Source organism: Panthera leo, chromosome A2, assembly GCF_018350215.1.
Source record: "Panthera leo isolate Ple1 chromosome A2, P.leo_Ple1_pat1.1, whole genome shotgun sequence".
Taxonomy (NCBI): domain Eukaryota; kingdom Metazoa; phylum Chordata; class Mammalia; order Carnivora; family Felidae; genus Panthera; species Panthera leo.
The window spans coordinates 78,724,795-78,747,095 of NC_056680.1; the positions used below are offsets into that span (position 1 = coordinate 78,724,795).

At 41.6% G+C, this 22,301-nt stretch overlaps 1 protein-coding gene and 1 long non-coding RNA gene across 3 annotated transcripts in view; one reads left to right on the forward strand and one right to left on the reverse strand.

Moving 5' to 3' along the window:
* Nucleotides 1-8,357: 8,357 nt before the first annotated feature.
* LHFPL3 (LHFPL tetraspan subfamily member 3) overlaps nt 8,358-22,301 on the reverse strand; it is a 582,444-nt gene continuing 568,500 nt past the window's right edge. The window contains exon 3 of the mRNA XM_042915823.1: nt 8,358-8,715. Coding sequence (XP_042771757.1) covers nt 8,687-8,715 — 29 coding nt within the window. The 3' untranslated portion in view covers nt 8,358-8,686. The remainder of the gene's footprint in view (nt 8,716-22,301) is intronic.
* LOC122206531 lies at nt 11,783-19,079 on the forward strand. Of its 2 annotated transcripts, none has more exons than XR_006196507.1 (2): nt 11,783-11,956; nt 18,544-19,079. It is a non-coding gene; the product is annotated as an uncharacterized LOC122206531 (long non-coding RNA). The 2 variants fall into 2 exon arrangements; XR_006196508.1 differs by lacking the exon at nt 18,544-19,079 and adding an exon at nt 12,451-13,000.

Genomic DNA, 22,301 nt, shown 5'->3' on the forward strand with positions numbered 1-22,301 from the left:
GACTTCGGCTCAGGTCACGATCTCACAGTCTGTGAGTTCGAGCCCTGCATCGGGCTCTGGGCTGATGGCTCAGAGCCTGGAGCCTGCTTCCGATTCTGTGTCTCCCTCTCTCTCTGCCCCTCCCCCATTCATGCTCTGTCTCTCTCTGTCTCAAAAATTAAAAAAAAAAAAAAAAAAAGGTTAAAAAAAAATAAAAAAAAAAAAGTTTATTTATTTGAGAGAGAGAGAGAGAGAGAGTGAGCACACCCATGAGTGAGGGAGAGCCAGAGAAAGAGAGAGAGAGAGAATCCAGAGCCTGATGTGGGGCTTGAGCTCATGAACCATGAGATCATGCACGACCTGAGCTGAAAACAAGAGTCGGACACTTAACCAACTGAGCCACCCAAGTGCCCCACAACCTTAGAATTTTAATATTTTGTGGGTGAATTGAAACTTTCATTATCATGTGGGGATTGTTTGGATGGCTAAAAATATTTTGTATTGTTTATATTTGGTCTGCTATTAATATAGCTTTTTTTTGGCTAATATTTGCCTAGGATATATTTTTCTATTCTTTTATTTTCAATTTTTCTGTGTCCTCATGGGTTTTTAAAAATCCGATCTCACAATCTCCTTGACAAATTTAATCTATTTTTATTTATTTTGTTTTCTAATTTGGTTTTATTTCTTCTGTCTTACATTGGGCCTTTTATTTGTTCTCCTTTTCCTACACTTTTCTCTCTCTCTCTCTCATTCTCTCTCTCTTTTTTTTTTTTTTTTTTTTTAGCTTTGAGGCATTTGATCATAAAAAGCTGGCACTTGTATACATAAACTAACAAGAACTTAAAATTCACCACACATTTACTTCATTTTTAGCATGACTTTCTAGTAAATCTTTAGCTTTATTGATTTGGGCTGCTATATAAGGAGATCCTTCCTTGTCTGGGTTATTTAAAAGCATAATTTATTGAGGAGCATCTCTGGTTTTTCCTTTATGGCAGTAGGGCTTATGGCTAGTAAGTGTTAGTGCTGCCTCTCACTTTGGCATTTGGGGTCCAAAGCCCAAACCCCTAGAATAGCCACCACCGAAGGCAGATTTTGGAGGACTTTGAAAAATTTGTTTTACTGAGGCTCCATGTTTCATGGGTTGCAAAATAGCCTGTAAATCTTGCAGCAGCAATGGTCAGTCTGTTACCACTGTATTGGCCATAGCTTTGGCTCAGTTCCTCAGCCTCCATGGAGAACGTGTTTCATCCACCCCAAAGACAGCAGCCGCCAATTCCATGCCTCTACCAGACAGTGACATGGCCACCACCCCCTGGTTTCTTTTTATTTTTAAAATGCTTATTTATTTTGAGAGAGAGAGAGAGTGCACACGAGTGAGCAGGGGAGGGGCAGAGAGAGAGGGTGAGAGAGAATCCCAAGCAGGCTCTGTGTTGTCGGTGCAGAACCTGACACGGGGCTTGATCCCACAACCCTGAGATCATGACTTGAGCCAAAATGAAGAATTGGATGCTCAACCGACTGAGCCACCCAGGCGCCCCGCCCCCTTTGTTTTCTTATTCCACCTCCCCTCATTGTTTTGAAACTATATCTTCTATTGTTCACTTTAAAATTTATCATTTATGTTGAACTTTAAAAATTTTATTACTATTATATTTTTAGTTTTTTAGAGAGAGAGAGAGAGAGAGAGAGAGAGAGAGAGAGAGAGAGAGAGTAGGGGAGAGGGGCAGAGGGAGAGATCGAGAGCATCTTAAGCAAGTCCACGCTCACCACGTAGCCTGACATGGGGCTTGATCCCACAACCTTGGGATCATGACCTGAGCCAGTAAGAGTTGGAATGCTCAACTGACTGAGCTATCCAGGCACCCCTATATTGAACTTGTTTTTTGAACTTAAAAAAAAATGTTTACTTATTTATTTTTGAGAGAGAGAGAGAGAGAGAACACAAGCAGGGGAGGGGCAGAGAGAGAGGGAGACACGGAATCTGAAGCAGGCTCCAGGCTCCAAGCTGTCAGCACAGAGCCCGACACAGGGCTCGAATCCATGAACCGTGAGATCATGACCTGAGCCAAAGTTGGACCCTTAACTGACTGAGCCATCCAGATGCCCCTATATTGAACTTTTTAAAGCAGCATAGAGGGTAGTAAAATAAATTAATTGTAGAATCATGTTATCTGGGTTTGAACCCAGCCCTTTGCTACTAACTGTATGACCTTGGGTAAATTATTTAAAACCCTCTGTGCCATAGTCTCTTCATCTGTAAACTGAGGATAACAACAGTATCTCACTCATAAGGCTGTTGTGAATATTAAATGAGTTGTTACATATACCTGGCACATTATAAATAATCAATTGCTAGTTATTACTATCATTAATCTATATCTTAACTCTGTTCCCAATTAACATAAATTCCTTGAACTCTGGTCATCTCATTGCAATTGACATGGTATTGTTATGCATATCCATAAAATAAGACAACTACTTTATTACTTTTTATTAATTTATTATTAATTTATTTTGAGAGGGAGTGAGCACTTGCATAACCAGGGAAGGGCAGAGAGAGGGAGAGACAGAATATTAGTTGTCTTATTTTAATTCCACACATTAGATGTTTGTACAATGTTTGTTTAGCTATACCAACATGTGTACCAAATTCTCTACTCCTTAGTCTTTTTTGCATCTCAAACCTTACTTCTTGGCTCATTTTCAGAAATTCTTTCTGTGTAGGTTTCTTGCTGGTAATCCCCTTAGTTTTATTCATCTCAAAATGACTGTATTTCACTTTTGGTCTTAATAAAGACTTTGCTGAAACACAATTTTATTCTGTTTTTAGTTTTAAATTTTTATTTTTTTAAGTAGGCTCTACACCCAGTGCACAGCCCAACACAGGGCTTGAACTTGCAAGACCTGAGCTGAGACCACAAGTTGGATGCTTAACCAACTGAGCCACCCAGGCACCCCTGAAACACAAGTTTAGACTGGTAGTTATTTTACTTTGGCCCTTTGGATACATGTGCTAAGGTCTCTTCTATTTATTATCAGGCTAGAAATCATTCCTTTATGGGTGGTATGTCATTTCTCTCCAGTTACTTTCATGGTAGGTCCTCTTTCTTTGGTAGACCAAAGAAACCAAAGACCAAAGACACTTTACTGTCATATTTGAATATACTTTTTATTTGTCTTGCTTGATATCTATTGTGCTTCCTATATGTGTGGATTTATACCCTTCATTGTTTGTGGAAAAAATTTTAGCCAATTTCTATTCAAATACTGTCTTTCCCTTATTCTATTTCTCCTACTGGAACTCTGATTAGACATATATATCTTCTCTATAGCTGATCTTCTTTTCATTTTCCAATCTCTTGGCTTCCTGTATTTCATTCTGGGTAATTTCTTTAGATCTATCTTCTAGTTGACAACCTCTCTCTTTAGTTATACCTAATGTATATTTAAATGACACATTTTAAATTTCAATGATTTTTTTAAAAAATGTTTATTTATTTTGAGAGAGAAAGAGAGAGAGAGAGCAAGCAGGGGAGGGGTATAGAGAGAGGGAGAAAGAGAGAATCCCAAGCACTGTTAGTGCAGAGCCTGATGTGGGGTGTGAACTTATGAACCATGAGATCATGACCTGAGCCGAAATCAAGAGTCAGTCACTCAACCAACTGAGCCACCCAGGTGCCAAATTTCAATGATTACCTTTTTCAATTCTAAGAAAATTTTTTTTCTTCAAGTATACCTGGTTGGTTATATCTACTGGCTTCTCCATATTGTTCATGTTTTAGATACCATCATTATTTCTTTTACATATAAAACATGATTTTATATTCCATACGTAGTAATTGCAATATCTAAAATCTGTGGGGCAATAAATGTATTCTTAATGATTTCTGAGGATTCTCTCTCATCACTTATTTTTATGTTTAGTAATTAAAAGATTGTGAACACATTGTTGAGCTTAATTGGTGAGATCTACGTTAATAAAGACGCTTTCCTTCAGAAAAGATGTGTATTTGAATCTGCCAGCTACCTGGGCTCTGGCAAGCTCTTTAATTTCTTGGTTTGATGTTTCTTTGACCATACAAAGAGTGTAAGATTGAATTCCAGACTTGGGGGTGGGGGCATATCCATGGCTTAAAATTTTCAGAGGGTAATGATGCTTCTTTTTCTTTCTCCCCCTGACGTCTCCCACCAACTCCATCTAGATTGAATGTGGAGACAGAATTCTTGACAAGGCTTCTTTTGTTTGCTAGCATGAACATTTTTCCTGGACCACCCTTGTAGAAGGTTGAAGGTTGCGGCCATTTTCAAGTGTCCTGCTTTAGGGTGGGACTCTCAAATTTAACTCATCCACTTGGGCCACTCATCCAGTGGCCCAAGGCTCAGCCTCCTACTCTGTCTTGTGATAAATGCATTTGCCTTCAAGCAATCCCCAGTTTCTGCATTTGCTTACACTTCATGCTCCGTTTTCAGTTTATTCTTCTTCTTTAATGCCTTTGGGATTTCTCTTACTTTCTTGCAAGCTAAGCTGTGTATTAAAAATAAGCTTATTGTAATTTATCCAAGACCTGGGAATATCGTGTAAGTAAGGCGTTTCAGAGTATCTAGTTTATACTGCTAGAAGCAGAAGCTGAGTAATCCTTAAAATAATAAAATAGCTTGCATCAGCCTCCCTGAAGACCCTCAAATGGCTTTTCTCACACTTAAAAACAGTATCAACCATCCTGGCCCACCTCATCCTTGGCCTGAGCTCACATCACTGGCCTCTGCTGCTTCGCTCCTCCTCAAGCACGGTGACCTTATTCCTGCCCTAGAGCCTTTACACTGTGGCTCCCCCTGTGTGGCATGTGATCTTCCCCCTTCCTTCACTTGGCTGTCTGATTCTCATTCAGATCTCGCTTTAAGTGCTGCCTTTCTTGATCAGCTTCCCCATTTCTCCCCCACATCACCACATTTTAATACTCTCAAGGGCATCGATTCTTAGCTGTATTTTCCTGCTTATGGTCTCTTTTCTTACTAGAACAGAAGACCTCTTATGAGAGCAGGGACCTTTTTTGTCTGGTTTACCACTATCGCCTCAGGCTTTAGAACAGTTCCTGGCACATAGTAGGGATTCACTACATATTTGGTGAAGGACTAGAACTGAGTATTGGCTGTTTATTCTCTTTAGACGGGACCTGGGTTTTCTAGTGCCCCATTACCTCCTATTATCTCCCTAACCCAGCTTGCTTTGCTTTGTCAGTTTATTTATCTACCTGGCCCCTGTAGGCATCTGAATTTTCAATCCCTGCTCATAAATGTTACTCTAATTATCTTCAGCATTTTGAAAGAGGCTGTATTTTATGTTTTATTTCATCCTTTGATGTCTTGCATGTGGTAGGAGGGCAAGGAATTAACATTCATTGAATATCTCTTACCTGTCAAGCATAATAACACTATAATTTATGTCCTCACAACACTATGGGGCCAGGTATTATTGGGTCCATTTTTTTTAAAGTTTTTTTTAATGTTTATTTTTGAGAAAGAGAGAGCGTGAGCAGGGGAGGGGCAGAGAGAAACGGAGACACAGAATCCGAAGCAGGCTCCAGGCTCCGAGCTGACAGCACAGAGCCTGGCACAGGGCTCGAACTCATGAATTGTGAGATTGTAACCTGAGCCGAAGTCAGAAACTTAACCGACTGAGCCACCCAGGGGCCCCTGGGTCTTTTTTTTTTTTTTTTTTAATGCTTATTAAAGAGAGAGAGGGAAAGAGAGAGAGAGGAAGAGAGAGAATCCCAAGCAGGCTCCATGCTGTCAGCACAGAGCCTGACTCAGGGCTAGATCCCATGAACTGTGAGATCATGACCTGAGCTGAAATCAAGAGTCAGAAGCTCAACCAACTGAGCCACCCAGGCGCCCCATATTTCTGTCCCCATATTTTATAGATAAGGTCACTAAGGCTTAGAGGTGTTCAGAACCATATAGTAAGTGAAAGATCTGGCATTGGAACTCACCTAGACAGCACACACTCAATATGAACAGTTGCAAAAGGGTTGCTCATGTCTGAGAAATCAATTTGCAAAGTGGAGACTGAGCAATTAATTGGATATTTCAGGTCACGTTTTACTTGAATAGTCTGGCTATTCAAATCAAATAGTCTGATTTCACTCCACTGAGTATATGAAGATTTAGCTTGATCTATGTCCATATTGGCTGGAAGAGGTTTGGAGATGTTAATCATGCCTTCTACACGAGAGTCCTGGATACCTAATAAATGTCTGCTGTTGGTGAATATTATGGAATCTGACAGAAAGGAGATTTCCTGAGGATACCGATTTTGGTCAAATCCTAACTTGCTGCTGGATCACTGGACAAAGACACTGAGTGGACTGAGCGTGTGCCACATCACCAAGCCATCTTCTAAATAACAAAATCTTATTTTTATTTTTATTTTTTACAGAAATTCAGATATTCCAACAAATTTCTTTACATTTCCTGGACCTTAAAAAAATTACACACAACTTTTTGGACGCAATACAACAGAACAGAATGAGAAAGGGAGTCACTTTTTTTTTTTAAAAAAGATAAAAACATACTTCTTATACTTAACACTTAGTGATTTACATGTGTATTACCTATGTACAAATGGTACATCATCAATGACCCATCTTCAGAGCACTGTGGTATGCTAAATTACACTTAGGTTTCATGGAAAAAAATTTTTGAAAAACATTTGTGTGTGGATAGGAAGCACTTTTTCATTTTCATAAACACCACTTCTAGTGATGCAGGACTCCCAATGGAATCTGTAATTTACATGGCTTAGAGAAAACCAACACCTTCTAATTTTATTGTAGATAGAGAGGTACCTCCCTTTAACTAAAAGATGAATTCTTGAAAAGTTGTGTGTAATTAAATTTAGTAAGTAGGGTGCTTTGAATGCAGTGGGAGAGCTTCTATTTAATGCAACAAGTAACTCCCAGAATGACTAACACTTTAGAGATAATAAGTATTCCCTTAATTTGGTTCTTTAGAAAATCCATAGCTTCGTGATTTGGGGCTCACTCATTTGAGCATACTTGTAATATACTCTTGGCCATTTAGAACATGATCTCCTTCATGGTGTAAAGATAGCTACTACTAGAAACATTTGGCAAGAATGAGAGTGTTGTCTTAATAGAGACAGGGTACGAGACATCGACTCTGATCTGTATCACTTCTTGTCTTACCCTCCATCTGGTATTCCAGTGATGGATGCTAATTTGATCTTAATTTTGAGTCTAAAAATGAAGGCATTCTACACGTCCATGTTTTCTGCTCACATACAGAACGTGGTTTAGTTCACACCAATTACCCCCTGCATATACATTTTAGCTCGTGTTCATTCTCAAGCAGTTGGCCAGGTCAATATTACATATTTTTCTGTTGTTGCATATTGGCAGGATTTGTGATGAGGGTGATAGTGGGGGAAGCCCGGGAGCAAAAGATTGCTGAAGACAAGTGACCAGTTATAACTATCTCCAAATGTCAACCGACAAAAAGAAATCTGAGCATTCTTGAAAAAACCAACATTAGTAAACAAATAGGCAACTTACTCTTACCAAGTTTCTTGACCTGTATAAGTATATATTCATTTATTTCTAAGGCTATTAAATTATTATTTATTTTGTTAGTACCACTTACTATAATTTAGAAATAGGTTTAATGGAATGATTTTTTTTTCAAAACAAAAACAAGTACCTATTAGTAAGGGTAAAAAGGATATGGATTTCTGATGACATGTATGGCAAAGAAATAGAAAAAAAAAGGAGGGATTTTAGATGCCTTCTTATGAAGTATATTCAATTCCTATGCATATACTAGGGAGAATTAGAAAAAGGTATTTATTTGATAGCAGCCTATATATTACATGTGAGCATCCAAGGTGAAAATGAGCTTTCTATATTTTTCAGAGTTCCTTGATACTGTTTCCTGGAAGATAGGGATATCTATGTTGCTTGGGAACTTATGATGTTAAGATGTACTTCCTGTAATATACATCTCGATGGAGTTATAGTATATGTCAAAAACACTTTCTCATTAATAACTTGTACAGACAGATTAAACTGAACACAGACTCTGTAAAAAGCTTGAAGCGTTACATCTCTTAACCGAGTAGTTGTAACTAATTACACAGTGAAAGAAACACATGGCAGAGATGGGGAACCAAAGATCATGTGAAAACACGCAGAGGCATTTTCTAAGATGCTTCCTCCATGAATGATGGATGCTTGATAAGCCTCTTGGCTATTGAGATAGGAATAATTTAGGATTGACTGCCTTTTTTCAAATAAGGTTGAAAGATTAAAGCTTTTTGTTTTCCGTTGGATTAAAAAAGGACAGTTTACAAACCTTGGTACATATATATTTTACATGTTAATTCTAGCACATTTATACTCCTCTTCCTTAAAATATTTCCTGAATGTGATTTCTCATGAATGCGGTCTGATCTTATTCAGTGATAGTTTCCAATGAGCTGGTGTTTAATCCATTATCACATCTCCTTCCAGAAAATCACTCCCATCTCTGCCAGTCCAGATTTAGAAAGTGCTTTGACAAGTAGATGGTTCACTCTTGTCCAGATCCGTCTCTGTACTCTGATTTCTCCCAAGAGTCTTCCTTCTTGATGTTGATGTACAAAAGCTCTTATTCGATTTGTTTAGCTGTTACTTGATTTGTTTTGTGCTCATTCTAGAGAATATTGGCTTAGCAGAACTGCAGAAAGGGGCAGGGGGGCAGGGGAGGAGAAAGAAAAAGAGAGAAAGAAGAAAATGCATCATTTTCTGTCGGCAAGATTTTTATGCAGGGTGTCACAGAAAAACCACACCAGCAAATGGTTCAGATGCACTTTAGGTTTGTTAACAAAGAAGACTGAAAAGTTTGAGGCTCTTGTTCCATAAACAAATAGCACGGTCTTCCGGCAAGGGGGCCCCCCATAACCCAGACATATGTACTCTCCACATTTGGGTGAAGATTACAGGCTGCTTTGAAGGAGCAAGGAAGGATGCGAAATGATCCCAAACATCAGTGATTTTTCTGCCTGGCACAGAAAATGTCTCACTGGAGCGTTTTCCTTTTCCTTCCAAGTGTTATTTATTTTACAATCAACATTATAACAGCTGAAAAAGAGACACCACTTTATTCCTGTGTGTCTTTCCATTCTTTATCTAAATGCGCACTTCTTTTATACAGTTGGAATCACAGTACAGATGACATTTTTAACATTATATGAAAAACAGCTTTCTACATTTCCACTCTGCAGCATCAGCATCTAATTTCTAATAGCTCCAGAATATTCCATTCCATTCTCATTCCTTTCACCCCATGCTCAGTATCCCATCTTGATTGTTTGACGGTTGTCAGATTGTAGGTAGGTTTCCCATTAAAAATTTTTTTTGAAAATGTTTATTTATTTTTGAGAGAGAGAGAGAGAGAGAGAGACAGAGCATGAGCAGGGGAGGGGCAGAGAGAGAGGAAGACGCCGAATCAGAAGCAGGCTCCAGACTCTGAGCTGTCAGCACAAAGCCTGATGCAGGGCTTGAACTCATGAGCTGTGAGACCATGACCTGAGCTGAAGCTGGACGCTTACCCAACTGAGACAGCCAGGTGCTCCATAGGTTTCCCATTTTTTAAAAAATGTTTATTTTTGAGAGGAAGTGTGCACGTGCACACGAGCCAGGGAGGGGCAGGGAGAGAGGGGGACAGAGGATCCGAAGCAGGCTCTGTGCTGACAGCAGAGAGCCCAACGTGGGGCTCGAACTCACCAACTGAGAGATAATGACCTGAGCCGAAATCGGACGCTCAACTAATTGAACCACGTGAGTGCCCCAAGGTTTCTCGGTTTTTTGTTATCAAGAATAAATGTTTTTGCATATAAAGTTCTATTTGTTCTTTAAAATTCTTTCTTTAGGACAAATTCTCAGGGGATACACTGCTTTTCCTCTTCTCCAGCATGGTATTAGGGACTATGCCTGTACTGATACAACTAGACTACAAATAGTACAACCACCTCCTTTCTTTGGATGATCTCCACAGACTTTGGCACTGTTAACCAGGGTGTAAGAGTCCCTTAGAACCTGTGAAGATGGGCAAATGTACCAACTGGCCAGATTTGGGCTGAAAGGAAACAGCCTGCTGGGTTTGTATCACAGAGCACTTGAAAACTCAAACAGTAAAACAACTGGTCCATTATTCCGTGATAGTCCTCATTCCACATCACAAGATTATAGTTTCTGAATGAGTGCTAGTGAAACCTCTGGAAGATTCTGTTTTTTCTCGGATAAATGCTTACAGTTTTCCAGTACACTTTAAAATACCTTAAAATATCTAGTACACATTATGATTTTAATGAACTTCTCTCCTTGAGAACTCAGTTAGTTTAATGAACCCAGACGACACAGGGGACAACCGAAATACGATCCCGTTGTAACGATGATTAATCTGTAATGATTCTCTGAGATTGCATCATGCTAGTAGAAGCCCTATGGAAGGGAATGCTTTCCTTTGATATTATTAAAAGAAGCATAAGCAACCCATGGGTTTTACACACAGCTATAGGTGCTTCTGAACCTTGAGAGGTCTCTGCTTGCTGCCCTGGAGATGGTCTTGTTTGATAGAATTCAAAGTCAGGTGTGTCGGTCCATAATTCCACTTCTCTAGCATTCTTCACTCTGAATATTTTTCTGTGTAAAATTCACAAAGCTCAATGCCTGGGGTTTCCAGTAAGATCTATGAAAGGTGCTAGCTGGGATGGGGGAGAGGAAGGAGTAGGTGTGAGTTGTAAATAAATGAACGAGAACAGGGTAATGGGTTGTGCAAAGTGGCTATGCACATGGAAGAGAAGGTAGTGATGAGGGAGCATAAGGCAGGCTGAGGACAAAGCACAAGCTAACTCCCCGCCCCCCAACCACAGTGAGATATGTGTGATATTCCTCAGTCACTTCTGACTGTCCAAGAACAAAGGAGAGGAAAGAAAACAAATAGTTAACTGATAGAGGTCACAGTCATACAGGATGTGAGTCTCCATCAGTTTACAAATGTCTTAGTAAATTACAAGAAAAAGGCAATCTTATCAATCGCCAAATCTCCAGAAACCTGTAGACTCAGTTTCCTGGAATCCCAACATCACTCTCCCCTCATGTGGGGAACAAAAGTAAGAAGGAAATGGTAGGTAAAATCAAATTTCTTTATAATCTGCAAATACTGGAGGCAAATTCGGAGTATAACATTTCTCCAGGAACTCCCTACTATCTTAATGTTAATGCCTTACTAGAGGGAAAACAACCTTAGCCTGACAATAGCAAGGCCTCCAGTATCTTCTGAGTCCTCTTTAGCATATGAAAGTCCCTTTGGAGGCCTCCCTTTTGCCCTTACCCCCCCAAGTCCAAAGTGTATAATCAGTCACTCTTCACAACCCCAGTGCAGCTCTTTCTGCCCATAGGTCCTAATCCCGCGCTTTAATAAAATTCCCTTTTGCACCACAGGCACCTCAAGAATTCTTTCTTGGCTGTCAGCTCCAGACCCTCTCATCACTCTAAAATCCCATCAGTAGGATATGGAAGTGACAGGGCCATATATGTGTGATGCAGGGGAAGAGGGAGGCAAGAGGGTTGTCCTCACTTTCTTGATGTTTGCAAATAAATATATCCCTGATTTCATGACAGAAAGCCTGCTTTGGTGTGAACTATTTCTTGGCATCCAGGAACCAGTGATTCTTCCTTTCCCTGGCTCTAAGCTGTCTAAATTGGCTTTATGACATCACAGTGGGCTGGGAAGAGAGCAGACCACGGAGGTGGGCTGGGGCTGGGGGTGGGGGTGGGTAAAGGTTTTAATCAGCCCCCAGAGCACCGATACCCAAGCCTGAGGAGGAGAAGGACGCTTCCTGTAGGATAGGCATCTCCCTGGGAAGATCCTGAGGCTTCTTGTAAGAAGGAACATCTGGAGGCAATCTTACAAGGTTCCTGTCTACACCTTGCCATTTGGGGTCTAACCTGTCTAGGGGCCGGCCAAGATGAGTCATTCATCACCAACCCTTCTTGGATCTGCTGTGATCTTGGGTCACCCATATCCTCCATGCGACCAAATCCCTCATTGGATCCCTCACTAGCCTTACCATTGATTGTTCAACCTTTCCTTCTGAAAGCTCTCTTCTTTGTTGACTATTGTTAGCACTGGAACTACACTCCCCACCAGCAGTGTCAACGCTGGGCAGGGAGCTGAGGAGTGAACGGGAAATGAGAGAAGCCACAGAGCCAGGCTGGACTAGGAGGAGGCCAGTGAGGCTCATAGGGTAGAAGATTTACGACCGAGCGCCTCCTGACATTTTGCACATGAGATGCCTCAATTTGCCTTCTCCTCATGCGGGCTGCTGATCATGAGGCGTCCTGGGAATATGTGCTTGGAGTCTGAGTTACTTGGACATTACTAACGCTGTGTATTTTTTCTTCCTAGTGCACGACACCACCATGCAACAGGAACCCCAGGGCACTTGAGAATTCTGCAGACTGCAAGGCTAAAAATAACCAGCATATTCCTTCTGGTGGTGACCGGAATACAAACACTCCCCACACCATAACAGGAAAACACTTTGCTGGGAGTGGTAAAATTAGAATGCCACCATAATAACTTAACTAGGATGCACAGTGAGGAAACTCCCACCTGAAGGCTGGGAAAGGGTTGGCCCTCCAGACAGATTTGGGGAAACCAGTAGGCGGAAGAGGATAAAAGGCAGGGTTTTCCTCTCTGGATGTGGCCATTACTCGTTCAGACCAACGACTATGAGATACCAGGGTAGTCTGCAGAATTCCGTGGAAGCCCTAGTGTGGTTACACTGTGATCTTTGCTTTGTAAAACATCGGTTTTTCCCCCTTTTTTCCGGAATTTTGCTAACATTTCCCATGCACCATGGCTATTGCATAGCTCAGGGGAGGCAATTTAAAAGATATCATATTCTCCCAGGTTTGTACAGAACAGAACTGAATAAATAAGCCATTCAACGCTGCTTTGGATCTTTGTTCAGTCGGGTTTGTCCTTGTAACACGTCATGGGCTCTGAGTTGCCCATGTTCCATTTCTAAAGGGCTCTTTGCAAATCCTTTTCGAAGCTGTCATTTGAATCGCTGCTCATGAGAGCGGCATTTATAATGGCCACATTGTCCAGACTATCTAAATGCTGCGTTGTTGAATTTTCTATGTGTTTGCGGGCTTTGAAAGGTCTCCTGTGGTCCGCTTCTGCTGATTGTTCCTATCAACCTATTCAATTAGGGCCCGGAGCCCCCACCGTCAGGAGAGCTGGGGGGCAGCCTGTCTGAATGAGAAAAACGCTTGGTGGGAGCGGTCAGGCTTTAGTAGAACGGCTTGCTGAATCTTTGTTGTGAAAATGAGGAAGGGAGGCATTCCAGGCCATTTTTTCTCATTGGCTATAGAAGCTTTGCCATTTCTTCCCGCTCCATTGTTTCAAACTGCACCCACCTCTAAGAGAGCCTTCCAACATCCTTCCTCTCTGGGAGGCTGAAACAGCCCCCTGGACATAATATGTCACTATCTGTGTCCGCAGGTGCTCTCCAGGTGATGTGCTCCATGGTGGGCACATTAAAGATGGCTGCAGATTCTTTACCTTTTTTCTCATTGAGAGGTGGCCTCTATGTTCCCCTCCCTTTGAATCTGGGCTTTAAGAGTACTGGCGGTTTATTTTTTGTTGTAGTGGCAAAAAAACACATAAAATAAAACTCCCCATCTCAATCGCTTTGAAGTATACAGTTCGGGAGTGTGGAGTACCTTCACATTGTTGTGAAACAGATCTCCAGAACGTTTCCATCTTGCAAATCTGAAACTCGACACCCATTAGACAACAGCTCTTCTTTTCTCCCTTCCCCTATCCCTCAATAACTGCCATTTTCTTCTTCTTCTATGAACTGGACCACTTTAGATAGCTCCTACGAGTGGAATCATACAGTATTTGTCTTGTTGTGACGGGTTTATCTCACTAGCCTAAGGTCCTTAAGGTTCATCCATGTTGTGGCATGTGGCAGGATTTCCTTTGTTTTTAAAGACCGAGTAATATTTCATTGTATGTATATGCCACAATTTATCTATCTACTCACCTGTTGATGGATATCTGGGTTGTTTCATCTTTTGGCTACTGTGAATTTGTGCTGCTGTAAGCAGAAAGAATTAGGGGTCTCCGGAAAAAGAAAGATGAGACCTAGCTTTTGAGGGGGTTGAAGATAGCCCCCCCCCCCGAATGTGCCATTTTGGCATGGGGATTATTTTGAGCTGAAGACACTTGAGACTCTGTAGGCTCAAGAGAACATTTTGTCCCTTCCTTAACCACTCAGAATCTAAATTGGGGGTCTTTCCCAGAATAAGCGTTTTTGTGTTTTTTTTTTTAAATTTTTTTTAATGTTTATTTATTTTTGAGACAGAGAGAGACAAAGCATGAATGGGGGAGGGTCAGAGAGAGAGGGAGACACAGAATCAGAAGCAGCCTCCAGGCTCCGAGCCGTCAGCCCAGAGCCCGATGCAGGGCTCGAACTCACAGACCGTGAGATCGTGACCTGAGCTGAAGTCGGACACTTAACCGACTGAGCCACCCAGGAGCCCCAGAATAAGCTTTTTTAACAGAGATCAATTTTATCTGAGTGACCCATCTGTATGGTCACTTAAGGCAAACATCTAATTACCAAACATCTGCTCCTTCTTATTGCCCTGTATGCATATTCCTTGGATATTCCAGGCCCCTACCCCCTTCTCCTTAGTTCAGAATGACACACACCCCATTATGCCTGTCTTTGGGATTTCCATGTCTATGTGGATCCCTGAGCATACATCTATGAAATTTGATTTTGTTGATGTGGATTCCCTGCAAATGCCTATTAAATTTGATTTTCTCCTGTTAATTTGTCTCATGTCAACTTGATTTTTGGTCCAGCTAGAATGACTTTTGAGGGGACAGGAATTCTTGCTCCTGACACTTTCATGACATAATAAAAGTCATTTTAGACCCCTAACTATTTTGTGATCTATGCTTGACCAGCACTACCTGCCCAAGGATTCTTGCAGAACTTTCTGGGTTATGTTAAAATTGTAGAAAAATAGACTTTAGTAGTTGATGATTTTAAGGGAACAAAAGAATGTAAAAACAAACAGCCACTACCAGGCCAGGAGAGAACCTAAAAAAATTAACCTAACACACATTCTTGAGTTGTTTTTTTGCAGTATTTAAACCCCTTTGAGGACTTGGAACACTGGACTAATTCCAGTCAGAGAATTAATGATGTGGACCCTTGCTGGTCTTGCGATTTCAATCACCTAGGACTTGGACTCTGTTAACCTAGGGTAACTTTTGACCCAATTCCATATGGACCACCCCTTTGTGAAGTCCTTCCATGCACATACCCTTGGCTTAAAACGTCTCCAATTTTGTTGTTCAGGGAGATACTACTTTGGGAAATATCCCTGGTGCTCTTACTTGTTGCAAGTACAACCCTTCCTTTTCTCCTCTTTGGCTTTGGTTGTGTCCTTTGGCTCAACACTTACCAAAAAGCGACACCAGTTTTGGGGTATAATGCTATAAATATGGATGTACAAATACCTCTTCAAGACCCTGCTCTCAATTCTTTTGAATATATACCCGGAAGTGGGATTTCTGGATCATAGGGTAGTTCTATTTTTAACTCTTGGAGGAACTTCCATACTGTTGAGCTATCTTACAATCCTACCGAGTGCATAAAAGTTTCAATCTCCTCATGTTTCTCTGACACTTATTTTCTATTTTTTTTTTTTTTTTGGACAGCCATGTTAAAAATAAAACCACAGGCCCAAAATGGCATCAGTTAGTTTTTTAAAAATGTTTATTTATTTTTGAGAGAGAGAGAGCATGGGCGGGGGAGGTATGGAGAGGGGAATGGACAGAGGATCCAAATCAGGCTCTGCACCAACAGCAGAGACCCTGATGTGAGGCTTGAGCTCAGGAACCCATGAGATCATGACCTGAGCTGAAGTCCGATGCTCAACTGACTGAGCCACCCAGGCGCCCTGGCATCAGTTAGGTTAAGGCCCCAAGTCAGTAAACCAAGAATTAATACTTCATCTAATTGCAGTTTTTTTTTCATTAAAGATTTTATTTTTGGGGGGGCACTTGGGTGGCTCAGTTGGCTGAGTGTCTGACTCTTGATTTTGTCTCTGGTCATAATCTTATGGTTCATGGGTTCACAAGCCCTGGTATGGGCTGTGTGCTGACAGCATGGAGCCTGCTTGGTATTCTCTCTCCCCCCTCTCTCTATCCCTCCCCTACTTTCTCAAAATAAATAAACATTAAAAAAATGGATTTTATTTTTAAGTAATATCTATACCCAACATGGGGCTTGAACCCACAACCCTGAGATCAAGAGTTGCACACTCCACCAATTGAGCCAGCCAGAAGCCCCAACCTAACTGCAATTTTAACCTTTAATCAGTCAACATGGGAATTGCCTGTCAGCAGAAGGGAATTTACTGATAGACCCCCTCTGTTCCCACTAGGAAGGTGACCTTGCCTAAAACAATGGATTCTTTGCTAATGATTTCCTTTTTCCTGCTCTCTCTCTTTAAAAACATTTTCTTTTCTGTACGCTTTGGAGTTCTCCTTTACTTGCTAGATGAGATGCTGCCCAACTCATGAATCGATTAATAAAGACAATTAGATCTTTAAAATTTACTCAGTTGAATTTTTGTAATTCAACAGTAGCCATCCTAATGGGTGTGAGGTGATATCTCATTATGGTTTTGATTTGCAGTTTTCTGAGCATTAGTGATGTTGAGCATCTTCTGAGTACTGGCAAGTTTTTTTTTGTTTTTTTGTTTTTTAATGTTTATCAAGTGGGGAAGGGGCAGAAAGAGAGGGAGAGAGAGAGAGAATCCCAAGCAGGCTCTGTGCGGTCAGCACAGAGCCCGACAGGGTGGTGGTGGGGGGGGGGCTTGAACCCACCAACCGTGAGATCATGACCTGAGGTGAAGTCGGATGCTTAACCAACTGGGCCACCCAGGCGCTCCTTTCCAATGAAACTTTGACAAAGTTTTAAGCCACTAAGTTTTGGGAGAGTTTGTTAACACAACAATACATAACTGGAACAGTGGGCAAAGCCCTTTCTCCAGTTGTGGTTTAGATTTGTTGTATTAAGTATGCTGTAAATGACACGTGTGGCTGGACGGCAGGCACAATACTCACAGGTCAGAGAGAGTCCTGCCATCTTTGACTTGTTTTTTCCTTCCTGACACTATTTCTAGAGAAGCAATACCTCAAACCCCAACCTCCAGTTTATTGTTCTATCCATAGGCTCTCTTTGGGCAATCATTAGTTTGTCCCTCAACTGGTCTAACTGCAGGGGGTTTGAATTTGTGAAGGTAAATGCATGCTCACAACATACTCTGGGGCTGAATTCAGAAAAAAATCTAATACTGATTTTGGTTGCCGTTTGATTACCACTAACTTTGTAAGTGATTAGAGGGTTTGAGTTTGTTAGAATTGTTTGCTGTGTAATTGACCAGTGGGTTGATGAAAACCAGGGTCTAATTCATCTTTACTTGCATGCCACCCTCCCACTCATCAGCCTCTACCAGGACAGTCCCTAACCCTGCCTGCAGTGCTGCAGGAACACAGCTGGATAGGAAGCCACCTGCCAGTTACCAGTCTATCCATGCTCTCTAATGTCTTCTTACTCTAACCGGACAGGCAACACCAGTCCTTCTTTCTGGGTGCTATAATTTACTTTGCATCCAAATTTGTATTTGGGATTGAGCTAGTGCATGTGGCTGTGGCTGCCTGGAGGCATCTGTAGTTTTAGTGATCGCTACTGAGGCAGAGGGATGGGGAGCCGGGAGAAAGGAAAGAAGGAAAAGGTACAGGAGTTGCCCCTCATCCGTGGTTTTACTTACTGTGGCTTCCATTTCTTTGGAAGCAGATGACTGCCCTCTGACATAGGGTCAGGAGGTCAATCACGGCCTAACACTGGGTCACAATGGCTGCGTTACTCATGTCACTTCATCTCATCATGTGGGCATTTTACCAGTTTTCATCATCACAAGGAGGATGAGTACAGGACAACACGATACTCTGAGAGAGACCACATTCACATAACTTTTATGATGTGTATTGTTATAATTATTCTATTTTATTAGTTACTGTTGTTAATCTCTTACTGTGCCTTATTTATAAACTTTATCACAGATATATAAAATTAGGAAAAAACATATATATGTATTTGAGGGTTTGATACTATCTGTGGTTTCAGGCATCCACTGCAGAGAAGGGTGTGGAGGGGGGGGACTACTAAATTATAATCTTTGGCTCTTTTCAGGTAGGAGCACTGACTGTTTACCTTTTTAGAACAGAAAGCAAGATACAAAATGGAAATAACTTACTCCTGAAGTTACCACTCTCCCTGTTAGAGTTCATTCTGGTTTCTTTCTGTTATATTGATAGTTTATTTGCTTCACAGAACTGCTCACAATCTAACTATCCACCTATTTTCTTGTTTCCTATTCTTCTCTCCTCCCCCCATATTAGAATGTGAGCCCAGGCTCTCAGGACCTCCTCTGTCTTGCTCACCAGTGTACCCGTAGCTCTTAACTCAGAGCCTGATCTATGACAGGTGATCAGTAAATACTTCTGAGCCAATTATGAAGGGAGATTTAAAAATGCAGCCAGCAAGCCTTCAGGAGGCCAAAAGGGAGAAGGAATTTGTGCATCGCAGGAACCATGAATCGCAGGAACCATGAACTTCTTGCCAGCTGCAAGCCCTCAGCCTGGACTTAACTCCCTCCTCACCATGAGACCTGAATCCTGAGCATGCTTCCAAAAGGGACCAACTAATTGACTGGTTTCCATCCTTCATTTGCACATTATCCCAACCAATCCTAGTTAACCTACTTTCAATCTCTGTTTTGTATAGAAGACCTGAATGAGAACTGGACCTATGACCTTTAGGCTTTACAATTCTGCCCCTTCTGTTGTCTACCTCAGAACAAGAGTCAGGTTTCCACCCGAGTCTGTGTCTCCTGAACTGCAATTCTAATGCCCACATAAATGCTTGTTGGCTTAAATCTTCAGGGAATTCTTTCTCGGTCGACACAATGGAGGAGTTAAGAAATAGAAAAGGACTCCTCTGTCCCTGCTAATAATCCAAGTCAGTGCTTCTCAAACTTCAATATGGCTAAGAATCACCTGGTGATCTTGCTAAAAATGCAGGTTTTGATTCAGTACACCTGGGGTTTATAAAGCCTGAGACTCTGCGTGTCCAACTATCTCCCAGGTGATGCCAAGTGACCCCCTGAGTCAGAAACTATGCCCCCTTCATCTCTGTATTCCCAGCTTAATGAGGCGCTCGGTAAACCATAGGTGCTCAAACACTGTTTGTTAAAGAAATGAATAAAACCAGACCAGGCACAGGAATCTATGAAAAACCTGGCCAAACAAATCTTTAGCGACTGGCAGAGGTACTCAGTGACCTGCAACCTCAGTGTGGACTTTTAGAGGCTTTCCATTCCTTCTGGCACCATGAAGGAGCAGAGGTGTGGGAGGGGCCCTCTCCTCCTGGGCCCTGAGCCCGCAAGATAGAGATTTTAAAACTCAGCTGTAAATATACATTTATGTGTGTAAAGAGGTATCTGGGAAATCAAAAACGTACAATCTGAGACAGTCCTACCACATTTCCTTCCTTTCTTCCCCTAGATTCTTAAAACAAAACACCTTTATATTCTCTGCCTTTCTTGCTATCTCTTTTTTTAATTTCCTACCTCCTTTTCGATACGACATATTGATTTTAACACAGGAAAGATATTTGCTAAAACTGTTCTCCTGGCCAAGATCTTCTTGGCTGAGGAGGGGCAGAAAGTGGCGTAAGGATCAGGTGCTGATAATTCTGTGCTATTCTTTTTTTTTTTTTTTTTTTTAAACGTTTATTTATTTTTGAGACAGAGAGAGACAGAGCATGAATGGGGGAGGGTCAGAGAAAGGGAGACACAGAATCGGAAGCAGGCTCCAGGCTCTGAGCTGTCAGCACAGAGCCCGACGCGGGGCTCGAACCCACGGACCGTGAGATCATGACCTGAGCTGAAGTCGGACGCTTAACCGACCAAGCCACCCAGGCGCCCCAATTCTGTGCTATTCTTGTAGGCAGCAGACAATTGGACTTTGATATCAGGCACGAGGCTTTCCTGTGTGACCTTTTCTAGGAACTAATTCATGAGAAGGAATTTTGATTGTTAATTCACAAACATTTCTTTTTTTCCTCTTCTTGGCCCCATAAAGAAATACCGTAGATTTATTACACACCAAGAAAACAGGCACAATTCCTCGGTAGATGTGTTGACGATAGAATGTTTGTGTTGATGTATTAATCCCAATAATATTCACCGTCCAGTTTTAACATGGAGCCATTCCATATTGTATACAGGCTGAAAGGCTTTTACTAATGAAGCCCCCCAAAAATATGCCTGGCAGAGTAAGAGTGAAGCATCCTGAATTCTCAGTGCACTTCACAAGAATACACCTGGTGTCAATCTTTAAAAAATTTTTAAAAAATGTTTATTAATGTTTATTTACTTTTGAGAGAGAGAGAGAGAGACAGAGCATGAGCAGGGGTGGGGCAGAGAGAGAGGGAGACACAGAATCCGAAGCAGGCTCCAGGCTCTGGGCTGTCAGCACAGAGCCCGTTGCGGGGCTCAAACCCGCAAACCGTGAGATCATGACCTGAGCTGAAGTCGGATGCTTAACTGACTGAACCACCCAGGCACCCCATAACCTGGTGTCAATCAATATTAATGTGCCATCCCCAGTTTAGCAACTTCTATGGGATCTTCTGAAATTTTTCATGATTGGTTAGCCTTTCCATTTTATGACCTAGCTCATGACTAACACTTCACTATGTGGTCATGACATCCCTTAAAAATATAAACAAAAGCAGGGTGCCTTGTGGCTCAGTCAGTTGAACATCTGACTCTTGATTTTGGTTCAGGTCATGAGCTCACAGTTTTGTGAGTTTGAGCCCCACATTGGGCTCTGCTCTGACAGTGCGGAGCCTGCTTGGGATTCTCCCTCTCTCTCTGCCCCTCCCCTGCTCACGCTGTCTCTGTCTCTCTCAGAATAAATAAACTTAAAAAGTAAATAAATAAATAAAAGCAAAACCAAATTGAGTATTACCACACATGAAACTGCAAATCATGCAATCCAACTATGTGTTGGCTTCACAAAATAATAAATTTGTCTCTGTTGACATTGAATATTCAGCCTCACACACTTTCCTCTAAGCTGCTTCTCCTTCCTGTTCAGGGAAAGACTGATAATTTGTATCATTTTCCTGTTCTTTGCTTCTGTCCATACTTCTCTTCCCTGAGGTGTGCTTGCTCTCTCTCTCAAGCTCAGATTCACAGGTGTTCTCTTCTCCAAACACTATCTTGAGAGTCAACTGGCCTTCCTTGATAATATAAATTTCCTCATTTTCTTGGAGGCATATCGTTTATTGATTAAATGTATGTGTTCTGAAGCCATTTTCTCTAGCTTTGAATTCTAATTCCACCGTCTACTGGTTCGGTAATTTTAGAGAAGTTCCTTAATCTTTCTGTACTTCATTTGAAGGCTGTCCTGACCAGAATGACTGACCAAGATGATGCTTATAAGGTTTTTAGGACTTAATGGGCAAACTGTGCAAACAGAAAGACCTCAGTAAATGTTGGCAGGTTGTTTTTTTTTTTTTAATGCACAATAGTTGGGGCACCTGGGTGGCTCAGTCGGTGTAAGTGTCTGACTTTGGCTCAGGTCATGATCTTATGGTTCATGGATTCGAGCCCACATTGGGCTCTGTTAGCACAGAGCCTGCTTTGGATCCTCTGTCTCCCTCTCTCTCTGCCCTTCCCCCTCTCTCAAAAATAAACATTAAAGAAAATGCACAATAGTATAAGTAGCACTCTGTCATTCCAGAAATACTATACACACACACACACACGCACACACATGCACACACACACTAACCAACAGTAAATCCTGTAAGCAGTTACTTTTCCCTGAAACAAGATGGCCCCAGGGTTCAGACCGGGGACGATGGCCACAGACTGTCTGGGTGTGGACTACAACTTCACTACCTATTGGCTCTGTGACCTTGAGCACAGGATCTGGCTTCATTTCCTCATGTGTACAATGAAGGTAGACAAGCCTTGCATACAGAGCCGTTGTGGGCATGAAATAAGTTACCACATGGTGAGTACCATGTTAAGTATTTGCACTGTTAGTTGTTATTGCAATTGTTATTGCTGCGAAGTGGAGTTTTA